The 18,463-nt window shown below is 38.5% G+C and overlaps 1 protein-coding gene across 1 annotated transcript; it reads left to right on the top strand.

The window, feature by feature from the left end:
- The first annotated feature begins 32 nt into the window (after positions 1-32).
- Positions 33-18,413, top strand: LRRC58 (leucine rich repeat containing 58). Its single transcript, XM_034659137.1, has 4 exons — positions 33-680; positions 7,581-7,709; positions 8,343-8,620; positions 12,497-18,413. Exons 1-4 carry the CDS (start codon positions 181-183, stop codon positions 12,703-12,705), a joined length of 1,116 nt encoding a protein of 371 aa, XP_034515028.1. The 5' UTR covers positions 33-180; the 3' UTR covers positions 12,706-18,413.
- The last annotated feature ends 50 nt before the right edge of the window (positions 18,414-18,463 follow it).

Genomic DNA, 18,463 nt, shown 5'->3' with positions numbered 1-18,463 from the left:
GCGCGCGCACCCCGCCGCCTCGCGTCGCGTGACTTGGCTGGGGCGCGCGGGGTTGGCGCCCGCCCGCGCCACTTCCGACGCCGCCCTCGGTTCAGGTTCCGGGGCGCCGCGGAGCTCCCGGCCTGTGGATCGCGCGCGGCGCCCTTCCGTTCCGGCGCCACGCGCCCCGCCGCGGCGGGGATGGATGAGGCCGGAGCGGCGGTGGCCACGGCGGGGGAGGCCGAACTGAACTTGTCCCGCCTTAATGTGTCCCCGGAGACTCTGGAGTTGGAGCTGGAGGTGCGGAGCGAGGAGCGGCGCGGCGCCCGTGAGGCGCTGCTCCGGCTGCTACTGCCTCATAACCGTCTGGTGTCGCTGCCGCGGGGGCTGGGCAGCGGCTTCCCGCACCTCCAGCTGTTGGACGTGAGCGGCAACGCGTTGACCGCGCTCGGGCCGGAGCTGCTGGCGCTGAGCGGCCTGCGCACGCTGCTGGCCAAGAACAACCGGCTCGGCGGGCCCGGCGCGCTGCCCAAGGGCCTGGCCCAGTCGCCTCTCTGCCGCAGCCTCCAGGTGCTCAACCTCAGCGGAAACTGCTTCCAGGAGGTGCCCGCGTCGTTGCTGGAGCTCCGCGCGTTGCAGACCCTCAGCCTGGGTGGCAACCAGCTGCAGAGCATCCCGGCCGAGATCGAGAACTTGCAGAGGTGAGCCGGGGCCCTGCCCCAGGGTAGGGAAGCCTGGGGCGGTGTCCAGCAGCCCTGGAGCGCTAGGCCTAGTCTTGGCGCCGGTCATTTGTCACGTAACCATCCGTCTGCTTCCCGGCTCGCTTTTTAACTCTTTGGCAGTGATTACTGCCCGGCCATCTCAGCGAGTTGTAAGTGAAGATCCAGTAAGATCGCGTGTGTGACAGCGTTTGGAACTGTGTTTGCCCTAAGCAGATTTTCGAGGCAGGTTTTTTTTCCCTTGGGTTCTGGGGGTGGGGGGGCGGATCCCAACTGAGTTAAGTACTCAGACAAATATCTGAGGTGGTCACTTCCTTCCTCTGACGTCTGTGGTGGCTTTCCATGCCTTTTAGCATAACAAACAAGATACTCTGACCAAATCCTTGCTTTCCACTCCATTTCCTGCTACCCTTTCTCTGTAGCAGTGCTAGCCCTGTTTGTGAAATTCAGTGAGCCATGCAGTTTACTAGCACCTTATGGGCACTTACTAAATATGTGGTGAGTGGATGCAGGGCCTCTGTACGTGTGCAGTTCCTTTTGCCTGGAATGTTGCCTGCACCTGGCAAACTCCTATTCATTCTTCAGAACCCATATCCAGGGTTGTCTGTTTTCTTCCTTCACTGGTTCTTGGACAGTTATTGACTGAACTGGACTTCCTGTGTACCTCATTCATCCTGCCATTGCATTTACCTTGTTGATTATTCCTTGTTCAGAGGCTGCCTCACCCACTAGATTATTCAGTAAATATATGTTGAATTAAATGGAAGGAGGAATCAGAGAAGCAGGATGCAAAAGTTTCCTAAAAGTGCTCTGCAGGGGTGTGAGAAATAGAGCAAGAGCAAGTGTATTGTCCAAACTGAAAAAAACAAAATGTTTGTCATCTGTAAAATATTTTCATATCCTTTATTGAGTTTCCTGAGATAGCAGAATATTAGAGCTAGAAAGAGGTAAATATAGTGAAAAGAACGTTGGCCTGAGAATATGAACTCTTTGTGTCCCAGCCTTAGGCAGGTCACTTAACATATCCTGACCACCGCTTCCTAATCTGCAAAATAAGGCATTTGGGCAAGATGTCCATTGACTCCAGCAGATACTTATGAAGTACTTACCATTTGTCAGGCACTGTCCTAGGTACTGGGGATACAGTGGTGAACATGGTCCTGTTCTCATGGAGTTAACATACTAATAGGAGACATTAAACAACTAATTATAAACCTCATTTTTTAATTACGGTTTTTATAAGTTCTATGAAGACAAATAGAGTGCTTTGAAATAACAGAGGGCCCTGACTTAGTATGGTCCTTGAACAAGAAACATTCAAATTGAGAATAGAGAATTGAGAATTTTGAAAGAAGAATAAGAATTAAGTAGGAGAGGGTGGGGTGGGATCAGTCTAGGTAAAAGGAACAGTGCAAGTAAAAGCCAGAAGGCAAGAGGGACTGAAGGCCAACATTTTGAAAGGAGGACATTGTACTAACAGTGAGAAAGTGGCCACGAGTGAAAGTTGGCAGATAGAAACTTGGACCAATCCCAGGCCATGTTGTATCTTGAAGGCCGTGGTAAAGTTTGGATTTTATTCTAAGTACACATAGGAGAGATTTAAGCACATCTGTCTTGTTGCTGTGCAGCAGTGGAGTGGGGAGAGGGTGGAGAGATGAGAAGAGATTTTAAGGGCTGGTTAGAAGGAGGTCATTCTTGTAGAATGAGAGATGATGGTCGCTTACACCTGGGTGATGCCAGGAGAGATATTAAGAAATAGAAAAGTTGGAAAGAGATTTAAACATAAAACTGGCAGTCCTTGTTTCCTCCTAATTTTGAAGTTACATAATTCCAAGCTTCTTATTTGAATCTTCTTAATATACTAAGAAAAACCTAGAGCAATTATTTCCATCACCTGGGGGAAAAGGTAGGCAAAAATCCTATTTATTGAGTACTTACGGTGTGGTAGGCCCTGTTGTAGAATCTCTCAATGTCCTTTTTTAGTTCTCACAATGCCTCTGTGAGATGAGAGGAAGAAACTGAGGCTTTGAGAGGTTAAGTTATAAGGGCCCAAAGCCAATGAGTGGTGGAACTGGATTTGATCTCTGGGATCTGTGAGTCCAAACCAAGAATTTTTCACTGTGACAGAATAGGGCTAGAACCTAATCCTTCTGACTTCTGTTGCATATGTGATCAGGAGGATTGGTCAAAGCTGTTTACCTGGTTGACTGATTTTCTAGCTAATAAACTATGCTTTTTGGTCATTGTACCTTTGGCTCCAATTGTGTGTGGGATCTTTTTTATCAGTGTTTGCGTTTTTCAGTTTTATGCTCCACTTCTCTTTACTGATAAGAATCAGTAAAGGTTTAGGCCATACTCCAAATTTAAATTCTAGTTGAGTATAGACTAAAAGAGTCATCTAGAAATACAATCTTAGAAGTAAAAACAACCTGGGCAATGGCCTAATTCACCCCCCCCTTTTTTTTAACAGATGAGGACACTGAGATTTAGTATCAGTCACTTGCTTGAAGCCAGATAGTGACAGTAAGATTCACGTGGTTCATGTACTTTAAAAGCTTGTGGTGAGTGATAATATTTGAAAATGATTCGATATGGGGATGCTACCTCAAGAAAACTACTTTCTTTGTCCACAGATGTATGGTTCTTATCTTTCTGTGTTTCTCTTCCTGTTTCCTGTCTTCTTGTACAAAACCGTCTCACTCTAATTCCATCTCCCTTTAACCAACCATAATGTAGAACGAATTTATATTTTTGTTATTCTTAATGTCATTTTTTAAAGATTTATTTGACAGAGAGCAAGCGAGAGAGAGCATAAGCAGGGGGAGTGACAGGCAGAAGGAAAGGGAGAAGCAGGCTCCCCACTGAGCAAGGAGCCTGATGCGGGGCTCGATCCCAGGACCCCGAGATCATGACCTAAGCCGAAGGCAGACACTTAACCGACTGAGCCACCCAGGCTCCCCTCTTAATGTCATTTTTATTTGAGTGGAGGAGCAAAACATTTTCTACTTATACGTGTGGTTAAAGTTATTGGCAGTAAGGGCCTTGTCTATTTTTTCAGTGGGTCACTGGCCCTTACTAGAGAAAAGGCACCCACTTCAGTGTCCCTAAGGATTGGAGACTCAAGATACTTTCCAAGAAGCAAATTTAAGGCTGGTGTGTTAATGCTAAACAGAAAGGAAAGGAAGAATTCTATAACTTCTGTGAATTAGTTTTCTGTTTCAATATTCGTCAAACACTAAAAAATAGAATTGTTCCAAGCCAATGAACAGAAGTGCAATGTTGACAAAAACACAGCACAAAAACTTTAAAACACTACAGTTTTGCTTAAAATTCAAAAGTAGTTTCTTTTCTTCTTTCAAAAGCATTTTTGGGAACAGTAGAGTGTGTTTTAGAAATTTAATTCGCCTGAATAATTGAAAGACTTCAAGTCCCTAGAACTTGGGAAATTATTTGAGTTTCAAAGTGAGAAGTAGGTCTGAAAGTATAAATTTAATGTGCTGGTTGTGTACTCTGGTTAATGATATGCACAGAGAATTTATATGATTTTGAAATAGTGGGCTTAGTTGTATTTTAGAGCATCAGATACTTTTCTGATAAAGTCACAGTAACTGCTAAGGTTTGGCATCCTTTCTGTGTATACCCCAAAGCATTGAACAATGGTGAACAAAGAAACTGGTAAAACATATTGATGAATCTGAATAATTATTAATTGGAAATAAATTTAAATTTATTTTCAAATCAAGGTAGAGCTAATTATGATATGAAGAGAAGAAGAGAAATGAGCATGGATGTGTGTTTGGGAGTAAGAGGGAGAGCAAAGGAAATTGAAGGGGTAACTACTAGCAAGATAGAAATAGCATATACAGTTCAAAATAGTAGAGGGGGAATGGGAAGAAAGGAAACTTGAATGAAACACAACAAAAGAACAGAAGAGATAAAAGGTATTTAGAGATACTGTGGTAATAGATGCAAGTCTAAACTTACCAAAATCAAGTTGCATACTGCTTATAAGAGTTACATTTAAGATAGAAATACCCCAATAAGTTAAAAGTAATGGGTTAGAGAAAGATGTACCACGCAAATCTCTACCATTTCATGTCTGCACTACCGCATTAGGCTCCAGTCTGGTCATCCTACTTCACTCCTTCCATTGTACTCTCCTCTCTCCACCACATACCAAGCTACTTTCCACACAGTATGCACAGCCATCTTTCTAAAGTGTAAGTCAAGTTACACAACTTTGTTCAAAACCCTTCCTACTTAGGATAAAATTCAAAATCCTTACTGAGGGGCGCCTGGGTAGCGCAGTCGTTAAGCGTCTGCCTTCGACTCAGGGCGTGATCCCGGCGTTCCCGGATCAAGTCCCACATCGGGCTCCTCCGCTATGATCCTGCTTCTTCCTCTCCCACTCCCCTGCTGTGTTCCCTCTCTCGCTGGCTATCTCTCTGTCACATAAATAAATAAAATATTTTTTAAAAAAAGTGGTTAACATGGGCACTTAAAAAAAAAATCCTTACTGAGGCCCCAAAGGCCCCAAAGGCCCTCTGTGATCTGGCTCTCCATGCTACCTCTCTGACCACCACTCTCCCACCTCTACCACCCTGATATACCCACAACTGGCAACACACCAAGCATTTTCTACCTTAAGAATTTGTGCTCATTTGTTTCATTCAGATCTCTGTTCACATGTCATCTAAAACAAGGCTTTCCCAACCACCCTGTCTAGAATTTCACTTCCATAACCATCTGATTGCCTCCCTTTTTAGGGAGGTAACACTTAAAGCTATCAGACATAATTCATACACATTCACATTCACTGATTTACTGTCTGTCTCACTAGATTGTAAGGTCAAGAACTTGGTCTTATTTATACGTGTTCCCTGGAATGGTGCCTGGCACATGGTAGATGCCTAGTTCATATTTGTTAACTAGGCATTTTATTTATTTATTCCATTTTGAAGAGGAAGAAACTAGGGCATAACAAGAATAAGTAACTGATGAAGTTCTTATACTGGTGAATGGTGGTTTAAATGAAATAAATACGAACAAAAATAAAACCAAAAGGCAATATTGATAATTAAAAGATAGATTTTAAGGCAAGTGGATTAAAAGGAAAAGAGAGAAATGCTTCGTGTGAGTTAAGGAACAGTTCAGCAAGGATTTATTTGCATTATACCCTCTGTATTTTCAGGGGAAAGAGCAAAACTTGGTAATTATAAAGGGAAGAAGAAAAACTGTGGATCTGGTAGAAGACTAACCACCAGAGCAAGAAGGCAAAATAATAAAGAGATGCTTTAAAAATTTTGAATTGCACAGTTAATAAGTTCAATACCTATGGCGCCACATTCATTTTACACAAAATGTGGACAAAAATAGACCATGCTCTGGGCCACAGAGGAATAAGGTTATGCAGAACATATATTTAACAACAAAGCTCCCAACAAATTAATAAAAGAAAGCCATAAAACCTGTGAGAAAAATGGGTAAAGAATAGGAGCAGGCAATTCTCTAAAGATACACAAATGGCCAACAACATATACAAAGATGCTAAATTCACTAATAACTAGAGAACAGCAAATTAAAAAGAACAGAATCGTATCATTTTTCACCAAATAGTTAAAAAAAATTAAAGCAAATGATAAGAATAAGTGTTGGCAGGGTTATATGGTAAGAAAGACTCTTAATTTGCCAGTTGTGGATTTGTAATTAGCTGTAGCCCTGCGAAGTAACTTGGCTTTTACCTTTTAATCTTACTCTATCTTTTAACCTTACTCCCCTGGAACTCTGATTTAGTGAATCTGGATGGAGCTTGGAATTTGTACTTTAAAAGTATCCCAGGTAATTCTTACCCCGGAAGTTTGGGTAATAGTTTAGTAGGCTATTTTTTCCCCACATTCAAAGGTGTCTTGAAAGAATGCTAGTGCCCACTGAGTTAGCAAATTTAACAGGGAGACAAAAGTAATATAGTAATGGAAAAGATCTATATGTATACATTTTAATATATTTGTAAGAACTGATTCTGTCACTCCCTGCAAAATCTTTTGGAGAAAGCCTTTCTACAGTCAACACCACAAAAAGTAGCAGTACGTTTGGTGCAATGTATGCTATGTCTAAAATGTTCTTAACTTGATGGAAAATAAGGTAAATATTTAGAACTTTAATTTCATGATAGTCGTCAGTTTTACACAATTTATTTAGATAGCTCCTGAAGAATGCTTTTGCAATTGTAAGAACAAAGAAGAAATATAGAGTTCAGCCATGTTTTCCATTCTTTTCAGAAAAAGGTTAGTGGTTTTCCCATTGCCTAAAAGTGCATCAAATCTGCGTCTTCCAGCACAAAATTCAGACTTCGTATAATCCGGTTTTCCTTCAGCCTTTTCTCTGGATTCTTCAACGGGAACTCTGCTCTTCTGTGTTGAAAGATGTGTTCATTGTCCTCTAAAAGCCCTCCCCTCCAACCTGAAGTATCTTCTTTCCTCCCATCTGCATGGGCTAAATTCATGGTCCAGCTGAAGTCACAACACTTTTGCAAAGTCTCTCCCAGTCCCAAGTACTGTGTCCTTTTCTTACTTCTCTACTTTTTAAAACTCCTCTATCATTTATGGATTGCTCTGCTTATTTTGGTATTTTAATCACGTTATACTTACTTTTGGCCTTGTTTTGTATTTAATTATATTATGGTCTAACAATAGCGTGTCTTATCTGCTTACCTGTAATATAAGCTCTCTGAAGATTGCATTATTTCTCTAGAGCCTGTATAGCAGATCCTAAGTAAAACATTTGCTGAATGAATAAATGAAATGTGTTTGTTGTAATAAAGACATTGGGATGTCTTGTCCAATTTTTGTTTACGTTTTTGTTTTTGTTCATTTATTTTTACAGTTTAGAGTGTTTATATCTTGGAGGAAACTTCATCAAAGAAATCCCACCAGAATTAGGAAATCTGCCTTCTCTAAGTTACTTGGTATTATGTGACAACAAAATCCAAAGTGTGCCTCCTCAGCTTTCACAGTGAGTAGTCTCAGGCAGTCTGAGTATACACAGAGATCCTTGCTTAAGAATTTTTGTCCTGCATTCATTCCACGTGTTTTATATGTAGAAGAGAATTAGGCATTCTCAAAGTAAAAGATATGTGAGTTGAGTTGCTTATTTTTAACATTACTTTTAAATGCCTGGTTTGCGTCTCAAAATATTTGTTTCATCTGTTTTCTCTAATCAAAAATAGAGTAATTTGGCATAGATTTCCCCAGGTTTTGTGGAATTTTACTGATTTTATATTTGATATGAAACATTCCTATCCTGATGAAATAATGTGAAGGATCTTGATTTCTGTTGCATTTTAAATCTTTCTTCTTATTAGTATCTGAATGATGAAGCATGCTAAAAAAAGTCTTTAAATCTAGCATTTATATCAGCCTAGCACATCAGAATACTAATTATTATTCTACATTCTCTAAGATCCCACGGGCAAATGTCATCTCATGATATTTACAAGTCTACACTCTGGTCTAGTTTCAGCTCCTTTTTATTTTACTTCTGTTGGCCTTAATTGCTCATCCTCATGGGGAAATCAAGTTCTTTGCTTAGCTTTCTTGGTAGTTAGCTTGCTCGCTGCCGTTGATTTTTGTACTGTATTCGTTGTAGGTTGCATTCACTTCGTTCCCTCAGTCTTCACAATAACTTGCTGACGTACCTGCCTCGAGAGATCCTCAACCTTATTCATTTGGAAGAATTGAGTTTGCGAGGAAATCCATTGGTTGTTCGTTTTGTTAGAGATTTAACCTATGACCCTCCAACTCTCCTGGAATTAGCTGCACGGACCATTAAAATTCGAAATATTTCGTACACTCCCTACGATCTTCCTGAGAATCTTCTTAGATACTTGAGTTTAGCCAGCAATTGCCCAAACCCAAAGTGTGGAGGTAAGTTAATTCAGTGTATATGTTTCCCATTCCTTTAGCTATTTTTTATATTGATGATCTAAGTGTTTTTAATTAGTCATCTTCTTTCAGAGAAAGACATTTAACCTTTTTCTGTTTCCCTCATCCTTTCACCCTTTTACCAGAAAAGTAAGACACTTCTCTCTCTTCTCCCTTCCTTCTTTTTTTGTTTTTGTTTTTTTGTTGTTGTTTGTTTGTTTGGTTTTGGTTTTTTGTACTTTGCAATTCATACAGAACGAAAATGGCCAGAAAGTCTCATCATGTCTTAGAACTGTCACAAGATAGAAGAGTAAGGCGGTAAAATAAGAGGAAACACAAAGGAAGCATAAACAGTCCTAATAGTTTAAAAAGAGTCTCCAAAATGTTTAGCCACTTTTCATATTTATTTGAAGGACATTTTCGTAGACCCACTGCTCTGAGTACCTTTATAGATTATGTTTCAGGATGTAGGAGAATGGGCTGAATGTGCTAATTTTGGACTATACCCAGGACTTTTATATTCTTGTAAATCCATGGTTCAAAATTTCTTTTTTAATTTTTTTTTTTTTTTTAAAGAGAGACAGCCAGCGAGAGAGGGAACACAAGCAGGGGGAGTGGGAGAGGAAGAAGCAGGCTCCTAGCGGAAGAGCCTGATGTGGGGCTCGATCCCATAACGCCGGGACCACGCCCTGAGCCGAAGGCAGACGCTTATATGGTTCAAAATTTCTTGAATTTAGGGACACCTGGGTGGCTCAGTCAGTTGAGCGTCTGCCTTTGGCTCAGGTCATGATCCCAAGGTCCCGGGATCGAGCTCCCACTAGCAGGGAGCCTGCTTCTTCTTCTGCCAGTTGCACCCCCTGCTTTTGCTTGGACTCACTCTCTCTCTCTCTCTCTCTGACAAATAAATAAAATCTTTTAAAAAAATGTCTTGTGTTTATAGCATTTGGAGAGAATTAAAGAAATGATAGACTGTAAGGCAGAGTAAAATAGGAATTCAAAGTACTGTTGGAAATCAAAGGAGGGAGAGAGTACATTTAATTAGATCTGGAAAAAAATGAGCTGGTTGAAGTATGAGTTGGATTTTGAAATGGTAAGTAAGATTGAGGATAGGAAACTTTTCAGTTGGAGAGAGCAGAATTGGAGACAAAACAGTATGGGGCACAATATTGGATGAGGAATAATTTGGCTCAAATAGACAATTAGGGAAGTACATGAGAGAGGAGTAAAAGATACCTTGAGGCCTGGTTATGAAGGCCTGAAGTGCCAGAGTGTGAGTGGGAGCTGGTGACTGATAGCAGGTCATTTTATTTTGGCTTTCTCATAAAAGACTGCTTTTTAAAAATCTAATCTAATGGGAGTACAGAAAGGGTTTTACCTTTGTAGGAGAATTGTAGGTGCTGAGGAGATGCTGCATAATGATGATCAGAGCCAGGCAAGGTTTCCCTGGAAGTCCCATCATATGTTGAAACTGTTTGAAGGTTAAAAGAGAGAAAATGATTTAAGTTCCTCAAAGAATAGTAAAAAATAAGACACTCTTGGTTTAAAAAAGATGACCCTCTAGGCCATTTCTGGCCACTCACTCTTAGAAATGGAAGGTACTGTGCTGTGCCAGATTAGAAGTGCTTCAGCTCTTCTCTATTGCTCTCCTTTCCCAAGTTGGCCTTTTTTTTTTTAAGATTTATTTATTATTATTAGAGAGAGTGTGTGCTCACATATGCAGGGGGAGCAGCAGGCTCCTTACCAAGCAAGGAGCCCAGTGAACTGAAAGCAGATGCTTAGCCAACTGAGCCACCCAGGCGTCCCCCAAGTTGGCTTTAACAGTGGTGAGGGACAGCATTCACACCAGGCCTTACGGCATAATCATCTATGTCTAATCTGTTCTTTGAATCTATCCTTTTCTAAAAAAGGACCTCTACAAGAATTCTCTTTTCTCTGTTAAGTGCTTTTTTTAATGACTCTTTTAGTATACTAATATGTTCTTTATCTTAGAAACAAATATACTTTTAAAATTACTAGTTTAAAAATCAAGATTATACAAATATTGAACCAGTGATGTTTTCCCCCTCAGACTCATTAGTTATTGAATACTGAGTTAAACAAAAGTAAATTTTTTTTAAAGATTTTATTTATTTATTTGAGAGTGAGAGAGCACACAGGCTTGAGTGTGTGAGTTGGGGGATGGGCAGAGGGAGAGAATCTTCAAGCAGACTCCCCACTGAGCACGGGTTGGGGGGGCATGGGCTCCATCTCACAACCCCTGAGATCACCACCTGAGCCATAACCAGAGTTGAAATCTTAACCCACTGAGCCACCTGGGTGCCCCAGCAAAAGTAAATTTATATTTGGGGAGATTTTTTTGTCTTTGTAGAGTCTGAGATCCTAGAAATGACAAGGTAGTATTGTACTGTTTTAGCTCATGGTAACACTATAATGCTTTATTTTATTACTTTCGTCTTTTTTTAGGAGGCTAACACATTTTGGGGGATTTACTATCAATATTGATTGACCAGTTTATTGCATTTTAATACTTTCCTAAATTGTTCAACGTAGCATATCATGAAATCCCCTTTTTAAACTATGAATTATACTGGGGGCGCCTGGGTAGCGCAGGCGTTAAGCGTCTGCCTTTGGCTCAGGGCGTGATCCCGGCGTTCTGGGATCGAGTCTCGCATCAGGCTCCCCCACTGGGAGCCTGCTTCTTCTTCTCCCACTCCCCCTGCTTGTGTTCCCTCTCTCGCTGGCTGTCTCTCTGTCACATAAATAAATAAAATCTTTAAAAAAAAAATAAATAAACTATGAATTATACTGACTACAGGATCAGAAAATTAGAAAGTTAATGGGGGAAAGAGATAAATAGAAATCATTGTTTCTCCTTTGCTTGAACCACATCTTAGTTTAGAGCCTTATGTGATACACACAGAGTAGTTGGTGCCTGAGGAATCTTAGAGCATAGAGGTTGAGATTGCTCTGTGGAAAGGTGAGGGGACCCAGCATGGTAGATGTTCCAGTTATCCTGAACCCTGAGCCTCTGCTTTCCTCTCAGCTCCAGCTGTAGTTTACTTAGCTGAAGGGCCCCAGCCCAGGAGCACTAAATTAGGAATCAAAAAAGGTGAATACTGTTTCGGTCTACCTAAATATATAGTTGTGTGAGAATCAAGTGAAATCATTCATGAAACCTGTAGATTTAGAGCCTGTGGAAATGTAAGATGGTATTTTGTTCCTTTTAATTTTCCCTCCCCAATATATAAGAACAAGAATACCAAAAGTCATCTCTTTTCTGCAAATTTTGTGTATGATAGCTAATCTTTTAAGATCATTATTAAAGGAATTTTTGGGGTTTTAAAAAATATTTTATTTATTTGAGAGAGAGCATGAGAGCACAAGTGGTGGGGAGGGGCAGAAGGAGAGGGATAAGCAGACTCTCCTGGGATCATGACCTGAGCTGAAGGCAGTGGCTTAACGAACTGAGCCACCAGGTGCCCCTTGGCGGGTGGGGATTAAGCTTCTTGACTGTAGGGTAGTACCAAGGAATAGCTTGGGGGATGGAGGAAGAACACTTTAGGTATCCTGTAATCTCTCCATCAGCCATTGTCCACCAAGTCATCCAGAGAAAACAAGCTAAGTAAACAGTATCTTTTTAATACCAGCTCCCTTTGAGATAAATCTTATCTGGCCTTCTCTTTGTAGCCAAATTGCCATCCCTAAGACCTTCTGGTATTTCTGTAAATAGCTATAGAAGCAACTATTGCTTCTGCTTAAAATTCACAGAAAAAAAGACTGTATGTGACTTTTCTTCAGAATGCTGGAAAAGGGGTTGAAAAAGAAATGGCTCTTTGCTTTGTAATGATTATTTTGTACTTAATTCCTTCTTCTCTCCAGGAGTCTACTTTGACTGCTGTGTCAGACAAATTAAATTTGTGGACTTCTGTGGGAAGTACCGCCTCCCCCTGATGCACTACTTATGTTCCCCAGAATGTTCTTCCCCTTGCAGTTCCGCCTCTCATAGCTCCACATCGCAGAGTGAATCTGACTCGGAGGACGAAGCTAGTGTTGCTGCGCACAGAATGCAGAAAGTTCTTCTTGGTTGAAAAGAAAACAGGGTGGTATGAAACATTAAAAGAACTGAGCAAAGGTGATTAGAAAAGAAAATAGACTTTGAAATTCACTAGGAACCGTCACTAGAAACCGTATCTTCATCTTGGATGTCCATGAAAGCATCGGAGATGATGGAAGAGATTTTGTATTTCATCTTCCCAATTCAGCAGGAATGAGTCCAGTTCCGTGTTTGGATTCTTTGAATATAATTAACTCTGAATGACAGTTTCAAATTTAGCTGATTGTTTGCAATTTTCACTCAAGTTATGCATGAATCACACAGCACAATGGAGCATTCTGAAGAGCAGTGCTCTAATAAACCATGAGCGGTGTAACTTGTGACGGTTGAGATGAAGAAAGAAATGATCAGAGCTGTAATTATTACCAGAGTTGTCCTTGGGTTTAAACTGAACACTATACCTTAACAGGGTTAGCTCTCCCTCCTTGTATTGCCCATGTGTCTACATTACAGAGCTATTCAGATAAGCTCACAGATGGATACATAGGACCTAACCCTTTCTGACCTACTAACTGGTAAAGTAAGGGATATAACTTTTATGTGGGATTTTAAAACTTTCAGTTCTGCTCTTTTGTTCTATATGATTGCTGTTTCCTTTCTATAATCCAGCAATGACTGTTATAGTGCCTTAATCCTAGCAAGATTTTAGAAATTTATTCAAGGAATGATGCCAGAGCAGCCTATATAACCTGACATACTATGCAGAACACTTTAAAATATGCTTTAACAGAACTAGGTAAACAGCTGTATATCTGACATACGAGTTCATGGCCACCTTAACTTGAATTTTTTGTTTAAACATGGAGTGATCCCCTTGTAAGAAAATCACTTTTACACTAAATGGGAAGCAACAGTCTTGATTAATCTTTTAATCATAAGACAGAATAATAGCTTTTGATTTAAAAATCTGTCAGATTTCTTTTGACAGAAAAGAGATGTAAGCTTAGCTTCTTTGTATTTTGCATTAAAGGAGTGGGAAAATGATTTTAAAACTTTTAAGTCATGTCTGACTCCTTTGCCTGTGTGTACTGAACTGTAACTTCCTCTACATTTTAAAGAAAAACTAGAAAACCATTACAGCAAGCCAAATCAAATCGTGGGCCGTCATCAATTGTGTAAAGACTTTAAAGCAGTCTTTCAATTGTGTGAAATAGGATAATTTCCAAAACTAGTTTAACCATGGAATACTTTTTGAAAGTAATGTGTTGATAACATAAGAAATTTGTTAAATATATCCCTAAAGTGTAGCAGAAAAGTGTTTCATAAATTAATTGCTATTAGAAATGACCAAATTTTTATTAACTAGTTAATTTGCAATAAAAATTGAATAGTGCAATTATAAGTTGATATTATAAAATACACAACACATACTAGCAGTCATTAGATAACCAATAATAAAATGATGGCGTTTTTTTGTTTTTTTTGTTTTTTTTTAATAAAATGATGTTTTATTGGTAAATATTGCTTATACAATAATATGTAGGTCAGACATGCTTTAGAACATCAGAGGATCTCCCTTCTGACTTCCTGGCATTCACAACTGGGGCACACCATTTCTTAAAAGCGAATTGTTGTATAATAATAATAATGTACATATGTTAGGTTTTTGTCTTGTGTATTATTTTTTACCTTAGAAGAAAATATATTGTAGGGTAGTTCAGTTTATTATATGTTATTCATGAAACATCATGGAGTTTCATGACTGCAGTTGTGAAACGCTGCTATAGAGTGAATCCCTTCACCTTGTTATAATGTAGTCTTTTTTCCTTTTATTTCAGAAATTTTCTAGGTATATAGAAGTAATCTAGTATGTTTCTGCTGCCTAGCAAAGTAGTACATGGGTGATTAGATCATAAAATGAAAGTAATGTAAAAGTCTTTGTTTACCTCTCCATTTGAGCCATAGCATGCTGCATACAAAATTATGAATGGTAAAGATAACTTAGGCAGTGCCTAAGTGAAAAGACCAAAATGTTTTGTACCCGACTTCGTTAATTCCAATACATAAAATATTTTCATAGAAAATAATGTATTCGTAGTAAAATACCCAAACCCATAAGACCAAATCCCCCCNCCCCCCCCCCCCCCCCCCCCCCGTTTAAATGACTCAGTTTACTTCCTAATCCCTTACCCGCTTGGGTAATCTTCCAAGACTTAGTCTTTGTAAAATAAATGGGTAGGCATGTAAGTGCAATTAAGTACTTCCCAGCTTCCCAGAAGAAGGCATACTGATTGATCTTTTACAGATGTAAATAGGTCCAACCAGAAACAATTTCTGGCCTTTGCTAGATATGCAGATGTATACCATAATATACAATAACATGTTTGTTGTGCCTGTACATTTGAAAATCTAAGATTAGTGTGCAACTGTCTTTTTAGTGACTTTTACTGAAATCTGCATTTCAGTTGTCAATTCTATCTTTTTTTAAATCTTTGACCTAAACTTTTATCAGAGCTGCTAATAATTTCTAAGATTTTCCCTATTTCTCTTCTCTGCCTTCCTTTTTTTTTTTTTATAACTGGTGATTGTAGAAATTAGCCAGAACATGTACAAGGGACTTGATAGTTTAGAAACCAGATAATCAACTCCTAAATCATATAGCTGATTATGTATTTGAAATATTCTTATCGCTTTAGTTGCTGAGTCATATGTTTGTGTTTAAGCTAGTTAATAAACTTTGAGTCTTGAGAATCTGCACTAGTTTTCATAATGAAATAAGTTTTTGATATTGCTCCAATTGGACAGTTTTAGTGGCCAGAACTTCTGTGGATAAAACTACTTAACCACAGCATTAATAATGTGTTCAGAATGGACTTGATCTTCAGTGTTAATATTTGAAATGGAAATGGGTGCATTGAACATTCTTAGTAATCTTTATTCCTAGAATCCAATCCTCAGTGTCACCAACTCTGTTCGAATAGTTCTAGGATTTTAAGAAATAAGAAGTTTAGCTGATAACAATATTTTGCTGCCATGGTGCCAGGGATTGGCTGACCTAAGGACAGGCTAGTCAAGGTTCTTAGGATTCCTTGTATTTGAATATCAGAGGTAGATCTGAGGGTTAGTTCATATTTTACTTCTGAATGTGTGCCAGAGGAGTCTCTTATTCTGAAATTCTTACTATTTGGAACTTTAAATTACCAAATGTAAAAGTAAAGATGCATTGTAAACTGTACCTCAAATTGGAGAAATTTTTATGTCATTGTAAATAATAAAAGGCAGTCCACACTAGCGCAGTGTAAGACTGCAGACCAATTCTACCAAACATTGTAAATATCAATTTAAGCAAAAGAAGAGAAGGAAAAGGCTGATTGCTGGAGTATTAAATGAAAGAAATCTTTAAAAGTAACAAAGGGCAGGAAAAGAGGAATCACCAGACACCCAGGAATATCCCTGAGCCAAGAAAGTACTTTAAAGTAATAGTGAATTGTTTTAAAATCAGTGGTCTATTTACCATCTGAAAACCTTTATCACTAAATTTCTTTCTTTTCTGCTACTGGAAGATTATCCACATTCCTCCATAATGATGAGCCAGCAAGAAGTAGGATTTTCGTACAGCCAAGCTTGCTCTTTCCAAAGGCAGAAAGTAATACCTCATTAACCTGGACTTTGTGGTACAGCCTTAGTTAATGTTTACCTTGTCACTATGTAAAAAAGAAAAAATACTAAGCAAATAATTAGTGCAAATAAAGTTTGATCTTTTAAAGCATTTTAGCAGTATTTACAAGAAGTTACTCTAAATAAGACCCTTTGTAGGCAAAACAGTTATAGAATGTGTATATAATTAGTTAAGCGCATTTATTTAGAAATACCTAATTTTTACTTAAGTGACCCCCTCTCTTCTTATCCAAAATAGATATTTTTATTATGTTAGTATAAATATTACTCCCTATTTAGTCCAAAATAGTCAGCTTTTAAGTTGTGCTGGGTGTTAACACTAAAGGCTGATGTGCATGTTTTTAGGCAACATGATCTGTGATACATATTCTGATTCCGTCTGTATAGAAAAGTACTTGACTGTCCCTGTTTCTGTATTAAGCACTATTCTCTTGTAACATTAATTTGATTAATTTAATAGCATCTACTTTTATATTTTCATTATAGTGATGTTTTTAAAGGCAGCAGTGTGTTCATTTGTGCTCAGAAAATGTGTGCCTTAAATTCTCCACTGTAGACCCGAAGTTTGGGGAACTGTCATTTAGTAAGTTGTTTGTGACAGGGTAATGACCCTTTGCATTTGACTTGAGGGAGAAAGACTGTCAGTGACCTGAGGGATTCCTTCCCGTAAAACAGGGCCTGGTGTCTATGAGTCTAGGGCTTTTGCAGAGGGAATCCCAATCATGCATACTATCGGAGAAGGTCAAGCCATAAGGATCAGAGTCCCCTGAAATAAAATCAGTGAGAAGGTATATTCTTTTTTATATTATAAAGAAAATTTATCTGCTACCACTAAGGGATGACAGCAGTTCCCAACTAACATACTAATAGCATGATATAAAGATATCGCTGTGAGGGCTAGGATATTTTGTGAGTGATTTCTTTGTAACACTAGGTTGCAAGGGGCTATGTTTTAACATTTTACTTGTAAATATCTCCATTTTTCTAGCATTCCTTGCTCCATATTTGCTAAGAATTGATGTAGAAAATAATAGTTCACTAACAACAAACATTGAACACTCACAGGGTAATACTGATTTGGGTGCTACTAGACTTTTACCTGAGATTTGTCCATCTCAGTATATCCTAAGGTATAGTATTCAATCTAGTAAATATTAAAATGTATGAGTTTAATGAAGGTTATTTGTATACCATTGGACCAGAAAGCCATGGTTAGGTTGACTAAGTGCATTCACCAGAACTTGCTTGCTTTGGCAGTGAATAAATTGGATAAAGTTCTTTTATTCCAAATTGTGTTTAGAAGAAACTGGGATAAGATTGAAAATGCTATTGCTGGTACTACAGAAATACTACTAAATTGGCTAATTGTTATGTCTACAACTGATGTTTTAAGAGAATCCTTTTATTAAACAGTTGACATTGATGTGGTCATTGATGTGATATATGTTATTGAGAAGGAATATTAGCTTCAACAATCACTTTACAACAGTACAATCATGAAGAACCCTGTGTGCCAGTAATTGGTGTTTGTTGCATTTCTTAGCCCACGTGTATTCATGAGAAACAAAAATTTTATGGGACAAATATTTTAAGTTACCAGTATTTTAAGTTTTTATAAAGTTTGGGACTTTAAAGTATCAACAGAGGATATTAAAAATATATGAACTTTTACTTTAGTCAAATTACTAAATTTCATTGTCTTATTTGTTAGTTTTCATTTTCATTGTCTTATTTCTTAGTTTTATGTATTTGAAATCTTGTGAATTAGGAATATCTATATAAGCATATAGATATTTAAAACTTAATGATAACAATAAATGTAATTCAGCAATGTGACTCAACTAAATTTTCTTTCAGGACAAGATATAGTTAAGTGCATCAAATTTATATATTACTTTGTAATGGTAAATGCTCTAAAAAAATATTTAAGCTACTTCAGTTCTATACCTCTTTTTTTCCCCACAGGACACCAAGAAAATGTGATGTTATATTAACCCTCTGTGTGAATTTTGCCTTATTAAACATTGTGCCTTATTTTATTAAAAATGCTTTCTTGGAATTTGAGTCTGTATTCTGAAAAGTAACTATTTTAACTGAATTGTACTTTAAAAAAA

This window comes from Ailuropoda melanoleuca, chromosome 1, assembly GCF_002007445.2.
Source record: "Ailuropoda melanoleuca isolate Jingjing chromosome 1, ASM200744v2, whole genome shotgun sequence".
Lineage (NCBI taxonomy): Eukaryota > Metazoa > Chordata > Mammalia > Carnivora > Ursidae > Ailuropoda > Ailuropoda melanoleuca.
The sequence above is the reverse complement of the archived record's forward strand: the minus strand, read 5'-3'. Positions and strand labels throughout refer to the sequence as shown.